We start from the raw sequence: 9772 nt of genomic DNA, 5'->3' as shown, positions 1-9772 counted from the left end.
GTTTGCATTTAGGAGTCTGTCCAAACTATCCAGACATCTACCACTAATTTCACCATAGTGGTTTTAAAACAAATCAAATAATTTTTTTCACAAAAAAAACATAATCTAAACCCTTCAACAAATTAAATAGTAAAAAAAGTACTAATTAATTAGACATACTTATCTTAATTATATATAATAATTAGATTAATGTTTTTAATTATTAACTTTATATTATTGATGGGCACACACATAGAGAGTTTGGGGGACCAATTATAATATCATCAATAATTGTATATACAATGTAACTTTTACCAATCTAATATTTGAATCATAATTATACATTACCTTAATTATTTGTGTTAAATTTTATAGAAATGTATTACGTCAATTTTGATTTTGTCAAAAAAGCTTTTAGACACTTCCAATACTACCAGTCAATTGGCACACCAATGCTACTCAAATGATTATTGCACAAGTTCAAATAGGAAACAATGCCACCCAAATATATTTACTTATCTAGGCTTTAGGCACAAGGGAATCTCACTAAAAAAAAATTGTCAACAAAGTGAAAAAGATAGTGTTAAAGATTTTTGAACTCATCCAAAGGAAAGTGCATGGGAGTTTGTAGGGATTGTTTAACTAATTGTATCAATCCACATTGACAAGATTATATCTATTTTAATGTATAGAAATGAGGTATGAAATTATTAATATATTTTCTCATCAAATAAATAACAATACACTATTACAATATAAAAAATGTAATATTGACACATTCTCAATCAAAACCTGTTTAATGGCGAGTCAAATGTAAAAGAAATTTTAACAAGTTTTTTAGATGAATAACTATATATATGTTAGGCCTTTTTTGTCCAAATCGATGTTCTTCTTTATTTATAAAAACTAATAATATACTTTTTATTGATGACTCTAAAACTTAAACTTTAGTAGGCTTGCAAGCCGGCCTCGTTATCAATTAATATGCGCACGAGTATTAATATTACATATTTTTATAAAACTCTTTGAACTAATTTAGGTTTTTTTTTTTAAATAATTAATTTAGTTAATCAATTAAATTTATAAATTAATTATACTATTATTCTAAAATTATAATTTTTTTATCTCTCTATTCACTTAATTATTTTTTATTAATATTCGAATTAAGAATAATTAAGTCAGAATATATAAAAAAAATTAATGTATGTACAAATTAAAAAATGGTCTTATATATAAAATGAGATAAATAAATTTTTTTTAAAATCTTATAATTAGAGATAAAAAAAAAGTATTTTAGTATCAAGTTAATAAATATATATAAAAAATTCATCTCTATACAATTAATATCTTACTGTTATTCTTAATTTTGAGTTTTTGACCTATGAATCATGTGCTCGAGCCTTAAGCTGTCCTTGTCTTTTTCTGACAATCATTCACTTATCTTTTGCAGCGCCTTTCTTTATTCGGAAACTCTAACATACACACACTCCACTATGGTTGGTTTGGGATCACCTACATTTCAAAATATAACCGCACCGTCCAGCAGCTACATCGAATGGAAGTATAAAAGGTTAAATTATATGAAAACAACATTTTTAGTGGTCCAGATTTTGTGCATTCAACTATATTTATACATACACCCCTAAACATTCAACTTGCATCTCAACCCTCAGAATCATCAGTTAGTAAAAGAAAAATACTCTCAACTAGCTATGTCAGTTTTCTTCTTCACTCTTCTAGTGCCCTTCTTAGGGTTTCTCTTTTTCTTCAAAACCACAAAACAACAGCAACGTAGTCATAATAACAACCATGCACCTCTCTCACACCCGATCATTGGATGCCTCGTCTCCTTCTACCAAAACCGCCACCGTCTCCTCGATTGGTACACCGAACAGTTAGCCAATTCCCCGACACAGACCATAGTCGTGCGCCGCCTCGGCGCACGACGCACGGTGGTGACGGCGAACCCCCGCAACGTGGAGTACATTCTAAAGACCAACTTCGGAAACTTCCCCAAAGGCAAACCCTTCACCGAAATCCTCGGCGACTTTCTCGGGTGCGGCATATTCAACGTGGACGGCGAGCTGTGGCACGCCCAGCGCAAGTTAGCGAGCCACGCGTTCAGCACGCGCTCCCTCAAGGACTTCATCGTGAAGACACTTCAAGAGGAGGTTCAACAAAGGCTTGTTCCATTACTTGAGCACGCCGCTCGTGAGAATCACGTGATCGATCTGCAAGACGTGTTGAGTAGGCTGACGTTCGATACTGTGTGCAAGGTGTCGCTGGGCTACGACCCGTGCTGTTTGGACCTCTCGAAGCCGCTGCCGCCTCTTTTGACGGCGTTCGATACCGCGTCGGAGGTCAGCGCCGCCCGCGGCTCTGCCCCGGTGTTTCTGGTGTGGAAGATGAAGAGAATGCTCAACGTTGGATCAGAGAAAGCATTGAAGGAAGCAGTGAAGCTAGTGCACGAGTCCGTGATGAATATTATAAAATTGAAGAAGGAGGAAATTAGGTTCAATAGAAAAAACGGCACGGATTTGCTTGATCGTTTGTTGGAGGCGTGTCACGAGGAAATTGTGGTGAGGGATATGGTTATAAGCATGATAATGGCGGGGAGGGACACCACTTCGGCCGCGATGACGTGGCTGTTTTGGTTGTTATCAAGACATAGGGAGCAAGAAGCATCGTTAGTGAAAGAGGTTTATGATGAAAATAACCAAAATCAGGGTTTGGGTTTGGATTATGAGTGTTTGAAGGAAATGAAGTTGTTGAAGGCATGTTTGTGTGAGTCCATGAGATTGTACCCACCAGTGGCATGGGACTCGAAGCATGCTGGTGGTGCTGACGTGTTACCCGATGGGACCCACGTGGAGAAAGGGGATAGGGTAACCTATTTTCCCTATGGAATGGGGAGAATGGAGGCTCTGTGGGGGGAGAATTGTTGCGAGTTTAAGCCACAACGTTGGTTTCATGAGGAGAATGTTGATAATGGGATTTTAAAGTGTGTGAATCCTTATATGTTTCCGGTGTTTCAGGCTGGGCCAAGAGTGTGTCTTGGGAGGGAAATGGCTTTTATTCAGATGAAGTATGTGGTGGCTTCTATTCTCAACCGCTTTGTGATTTCGCCTGTTTCTGATGAGCACCCTCGTTTTGTTCCTCTTCTAACGGCTCATATGGCCGGAGGGTTCATAGTGAGGGTCCACAAGAGAAATGGAACTGAAATTGAGAAGTAAGAGTGAATCACAATTCACAAGTGTGGAGAAATTATAAGCTAATAATGTCTCTTGCTCGGTGGGACGGTAGCATGCTATTTTTGCCGTTGATTAGCTTCTTTGGATTTTAGTTGTGGTGTTGGATTAACATGCTTGGACCAAAAATCATGTTCTATATAAAGTAATAATCTTATATTGTTTGATGTGATTTATCTTAATGCACTTGATTGTAAACTTATAAAAATTGGTGTAAAGATGTTTTTAGTTTATATATGTAATTTGAAAAAAAATTCTTTAGTCCCTCTCCTCAAACGTCTTCTGCTCAAATGTTGTGTGGCAGGATGTTTAATAATAAGAATATAAAATTAAAATGGTTTATCATGTAACTTATAATTTATTAGTCGTGTAAGCAAAAGTTTCTAATAATGATTGGGTAAAGAGACTAAAACAAGCTCTTTTTTTTTCAAATTATAGGAACTAAACTAAGATCAATTTTAAAGTTGAGAGACTAAAAATAAACTTACCTCAAATTTGAGAAACTAAAATATGTTTAAGCATTTATAAAATAATACAAAAAGAAGAGTTTGTGAGAGGATAAATATTACCGAAAGAAATAGGACAAGTAGTTATGAGTTCGTTTGGTTAAAAAGAATGTTTTTTCATATTTTAAGTTTTAAATATGGTTGGTTTAGTTTTCCATTCTTCTTTATTTTAAAAATGAAAACATTGAAAATGTATATTTATTTTGTCAATTTTTAATAAGCATATGACACAAGCATTCTACGGTAAGGGAAGAATATCTTCTTCATAAGGGAAGAGCATTGTAGGGTACCGCTTTGATAATAAAAGATGGTGCAGCCACTTAGATTGATGCTTTAATAAAAGGTTGTTTCAAGAGAGACACCTCTTGATGATAGAGCTCAGCCAAGCAAAAGACGGGAGTTAAGTGAAAAATAATCAAAACCACACAGAAAGTAGAAACATTAGATGAATGACTGATCATAATTACCTACGTAATGCATGCATGAGAAGTGAGGGGTTATGTCCCTGAGAAAGGTTAAGAAAGCCCTAGTTGAGCAAATGAGAAAGAAAAGTATCAGATAGGATAAACACATCTTCATCCAAAGCGATGGTAACTTAAGACCCTAACTGAGAGGTCAAGGTGAAAGGTTAAAATTTAGGTGTATTAGTGCACTAGAGGTCCCTGGCTTCACCAAGGAGGTCAACTCTAAGAGCTAAAGTTAAGAATGATGAGTGGCTTAGTAAAATAAAAAGGAATAAGAAATGATCTAGTAAAATAACAACATTTGTCAGTTTAGATAATAGTTGTGAGAATGAGTACTGATTTGTATGGTCTAGTTTATAAGTAAATATAATTCCTAGTGGTTCAACGAGAGTTGAAGCTAAGGAGGCTAAAAAAATGATTACCAGGGTAGTTGAGTTAGCCTAAAGTGTTTAGAGCATTCACTGAAACAACATGTCTCATTTCTTTCAGTTGTATATTTTTCAGGTTAAGTAAGTTTACTCTCTCTTAGGTGGGAACCAAGAGTGTGGAACTGTTTGCAAAAGAATATGGCTTAGTTGTCCCAATGCATGGGAGTTTATGTTTTATGTTTTATGTCCAAGGATTTTCATTAGTTATAATTTATGCTTTTGCTTTTAGTTTCCGTATAGAAACCTTTGGTGTTTTTATATTCACAATTTCTATTCATATATAGTTTCCATGCCCTAGAAGTCTGGGCATAGTAGAAGTAATACCTTTAGGGTGTTACATACAGGCTCAATATATCATTGTTAAACACAATCAATAATGTAATAACACCACATTACAAATTTGAGACAAAAAGAGAAAAGGTAATTTATTTAATGTATGTGAATTGAGTGGGTATCATTACTGCAACAAATACATTTTAGTCGCGTGTTAAAATAAAGTGTACTTAATCATTGGCATGAAAATACCATTTTTTTATTATTAGTATCTACTACTTTATTTTAAATTATTGATTGAAAATTCAACAATATTTAACAAAATTAAAAGATTAAAGAAGAGAAATCTAAAAATAGCTAGGCTTTGTAAGGGCAAGGATAGAGAGTTTGGAGAATCAACAAGTTTTTTTCTTAATAGCTCAAGGATGAAGCGATGTTAAGAAATCTTAATCAATAGCATAGGGATGAAACAATATGAAGGTTGATTCCCATTGATTGACTTAATTATGTTCTTGATGGAGATTTTCCTTCTTACGCTCCTCCAAACCTCGCCCAACAGTTTTACAAAAAGAGCAAAAGGGGTGGGGGGACGGAGGCATCTCATATTAAATGTCTAGAAAGAAAGCAAATGTTTCCCACTTCACTATAATTTTAGAGGGAAGCTTCATGGATTGATCTATATCAACTAGAAAATGAGTGAAATGCCCAAATGCTCTACTTTTAGTAGCCCTTCCAAGCGCTATAGAGGTTCCTACAGCACTGGCATTTCAAATAAAATCATCGATCTCCAGTATCGTTAGGGGAGATCAAAGTTTATAATCTAGACTTGGGGATGTGTTTTCCTTTTTGGTGTGCGGATTAAAATCTTGACTCCACTAGTAAAGGTGTAGCAATCCTAGTTGAAGATTCTAGGATGCCACCACCCAAACACTTCTCAAGTCTTCCACAAAAACAAAGATGAATTCGTAGTATCCTCTCCTAAAGGGAATCAATTTTCAGAGCTTCAATAACTTTTCCCTATGTTCAAGAGAATAGGTTTTGAACCTTTAGTCAAAATCAATCGTCGATGAAGGTTGTTTCTGCAACTTTGCAGTACCTATTGGTGCTCCACCTCTAAAATTTATATTGAGATTGCATCTCCTTTAACACAAGGTTTAGGGAGTTGGCTCCGAGGAATGTCACACGAATTGGATAAAGCTATGGGAAAGGATTTACGTGTGATAACGGAACGTTCTGGTGGGGCAATGGGCCCTGGAGATTCTAAAGTTAGACAGAGGAATGATCCAGGACAAATAGCGGCAGAGGTTGCCAAGGTTTAGGGCGAAACCCCAATGGAGGTGGTTTTTCTAGAAAACTCTCTCCCCAAATTCAAACATGTAAATGAAGATCTTACATTATTATTATTTTGTTATATATATAACTGTTAAATATGAGTTAAAAATTTAAAATATAATGAAAATAACTTTAAAAATATTTATTGAACAGCTATTTATGTTTAATTATTAAGAAATGAGTTTTTTTTATTCATGATTTACAGATATAAAAATGAGGAATTAAAAGATAAAAAGATGCAAAAGATAACAAAAATATGAAAAAGGCCCAACTCAAAACGCGCTCAGTGCGCAGCATGCGTCCAGTGCGAATACAGGCACTCTCGCTAAGGGAGAAGAGACACGTTAAGCGCGCACTGACGCTAAGCGCGAAAACAGGCACCCATGTTAAATGAGCAGCGCAGGCTTACCGCGCAAGCCCAAGTCCACTCTAGCAACTATAAAAAGAGAGTCAAGCCAAAAAGAAAAAATACACTGAGTCTCAGAGCACTTTAAAACACACCCAAAGTCTAAGAACTCTTCCTAGGGAATTCTTTCTTCTCTTCCATTATTTTCTATTCCTTTTTTCCATCCATTCTCCTTCATCAATTTCTATACCTCTTTTCAAGTGTAAGACCCTTTATGGTTATGAGAGGCTAAACTCTTAGTTAGGATCTGCCAAGTCTAAAAAACCAAAAGATATATTGTATGTTTCATATCTATCAATGTAAACAGGTATTTTCTTTCATATTATCCTTTCTTATTTTAATTTCATGTATCATTTATCCTTGCATCATCTTTAGGAGTTAGGTGCTCGACAGAGGGTAATCCTTAATAGGAATACTGTTGGATCGAGTGGCCTCAGAATAATTAAGAAGGGGGGGGGGTTGAATTAATTATTCCTAAAACTTTACCAATTAAAATTTTACTCTTTTAAGGCTTTTACTAAATTGTTAAGAGAAGAGGAGTAGAAGAGAATCTTAACAGAAAGTAAAAGCGGAAATTAAATGCATAGCGGAAAGTAAAAGAGTAGGGAAGAAGGAAACAAACACACAAAGATTTTTATACTGGTTCAGCACAAACCCGTGCCTACCTCCAGTCTCCAAGCGACCTGCGGTCCTTGAGATTTCTTTCAACCTTGTAAAAATCCTTTTACAAGCAAAGATCCACAAGGGATGTACCCTCCCTTGTTCTCTTTGAACCTAGTGGATGTACCCTCCACTAGAACTGATCCACAAGAGATGTACCCTCTCTTGTTCTCAGTCAAACCCAAGTAGATGTACCCTCTACTTGTACCACAAAGGATGTACCCTCCAATGTGTTAAGACAAAGATCTCAGGCTGTTACACCTTTGATACTTTTGTGAATGGGGATACAAAAGAATTCTCAGGCGGTTAAACCTTTGAACGCTTTTGTATTAGGGAATGGGAAGAATCAAACGAATTCTCAGACTGCGTCGTTTTGAATTCTTTGACAAGGGAGAAGGGAGACACAAAAGAATTCAGACGGTTAGTCCTTCCTTCTTTTGGAAAAGAGAGAAGAGAGACACAAAAAGAATTCAGGCGGTTAGTCCTTGGCGAATTCTTTTTGACAAAGGGAGAAGAGGATGAAAAGGATGAATAGCACAAGTTTTCAAGGTTTGGAAAACCAGAAAACTTCAGAAAGCTTTTGGTACAAAGAAGAAGAAGAAGAAGTTCAAAGAGATTTCAAGAGATTCAAGGCTTGTATAGGATTATAAGAGATTGTTAGAAAGATTGAAAAATGATTGATTCAAAATGCAAAACAAAGCCTTGCTTTTATAGACTCTTCATGTCTGGTCAATAAGACCATTCAGAAGAATTAGAACTTTTAGAAAAACTTAAAACCCATTTGAAAAATTCAAAACCTTTTTGAAGAGTTACATCTTTAGATTTTTCAGAAACAAACACTGGTAATCGATTACCAAATATGTGTAATCGATTACACAAAGCTTTTGAGTGAAACAATGTGACTCTTCATATTTAAATTTGAATTTCAACGTTCAAGGACACTGGTAATCGATTACCAAAACATTGTAATCGATTACAGCCTTTTGAAAATATTTGGAACGTTGTAAATTCAATTTGAAAACATTTTCAAACTTATTTTGCTACTGGTAATCGATTACAACATTATGGTAATCGATTACCAGAGAGTAAAAACTCTTTGGTAAAGGTTTTGTCAAAAACTCATGTGCTACTCAAAGTTTTGAAAAAAACTTTTTAATACTTATCTTGATTGAGTCTTTTCTTTATTCTTGAATCTTGAGTCTTGAATCTTGATCTTGATTCTTGAGATCTTAAATCTTGAATCTTGATTCTTGATTGTAGGCTTTCTTCTTGAGTCTTGAATTCTTCTTGATTCTTGAACTCTTGACTTGTTCTTGATTCTCTTGAGATGGATGTTCTTTGATCATCTTTTGTTGTCATCATTGTTATCATCAAAACACCTTTGAATCATTGTTGGTTCATCATGAAGCTTTGCTTCCACAAATACATGGAAGGTCTTATATGCATCAGTTCTAGAGATTAGTCGCTTGACAAAGGGTAATTTCTAATAGAACTAAAAGGAAGGGGTATCTTAATAAAATCATTGTTAGACATAGAGTGATTGCATTATGTCCATGCATCAAAGCAAGCATCTAGCTAGAATTAGGACTTCATGCATTTTATCTATTGAGTCTTTGCAAAGACATTTGGGAGATAGATAGGTAAAATAGACTTGTCATCATGAGACATCAGGGACAAGTATTCTAATAGATGTGGGTAGGAAAAATTCGCCTAATTAGTAGATAAAAATATAAAATAATACATTTTAGGCAAATAATGCATGTTAAGTCCTAACATTCCCATCTCATTGAATTCCTTATTATTTTCTGTGTCTTCTATTAATAGCTATTATTTTATATCCTGTTTTTTTTAAACTCATCTTTTATATATCATTTATGTAGTTGTTATCATAAATAACTATAACCTGCATCAAACACAAGCAAAATCAGTAGACCAAAATAAAAGAGCTCACCTTACTATTTTACTATACAATTATGTGTCCCTGGTTCCCTACCCCCAACACCACTTCACTACACGTGAAGTATGTTAATAAGAAAAGACGCCTCCAACACACTCACAATGTATTCATTCCTCCCTCCCCAACTTATTCCAATTTCAACAAACCATTGTAAAGCATCACGAAAACTCCGTTCAAGATTGATCATCTACTAACTGAAAGAGAAAATAGAATTACCTTTGTGAGCCTTGAACCAACTCCACACTATAAAGATGCTTTACTGCAATACTTTCTTTTTGTGGAGTACCCTTCCTCTGAAAACACACTCACTGTGTTGGTTCCAAATACACCCAATAATAGCCCCCCATGAGATATCTATGCATTTTTTTTCTTTATAGAGTTTTTCCCGAAAATTATTTGATGTGCATGTGTATGTCCTCAGACAACATAGCGTAGATTCCTAGCCATGACATCCATTGCTTCCAAATTGATTCCATTTTCGAGCAAGAAAAAAAGAGGTATGTCACAGCTTCTGTAGCA

General features: G+C 35.0%; 1 protein-coding gene across 1 annotated transcript; it reads left to right on the top strand.

The window, feature by feature from the left end:
• Nucleotides 1-1691: 1691 nt before the first annotated feature.
• LOC114371922 (cytochrome P450 94B3-like) lies at nt 1692-3488 on the top strand. The gene has a single exon (XM_028329278.1). It carries the CDS (start codon nt 1692-1694, stop codon nt 3210-3212), a length of 1521 nt encoding a protein of 506 aa, XP_028185079.1. The 3' UTR covers nt 3213-3488.
• The last annotated feature ends 6284 nt before the right edge of the window (nt 3489-9772 follow it).

The sequence above is a fragment of the Glycine soja genome, chromosome 1, assembly GCF_004193775.1.
Source record: "Glycine soja cultivar W05 chromosome 1, ASM419377v2, whole genome shotgun sequence".
Lineage (NCBI taxonomy): Eukaryota > Viridiplantae > Streptophyta > Magnoliopsida > Fabales > Fabaceae > Glycine > Glycine soja.
The sequence above is the reverse complement of the archived record's forward strand: the minus strand, read 5'-3'. Positions and strand labels throughout refer to the sequence as shown.

Bases quoted from the DNA above. Each gene is read 5' to 3' on its own strand.
- LOC114371922 (XM_028329278.1), top strand. From the start codon at position 1,692: ATGTCAGTTTTCTTCTTCACTCTTCTAGTGCCCTTCTTAGGGTTTCTC.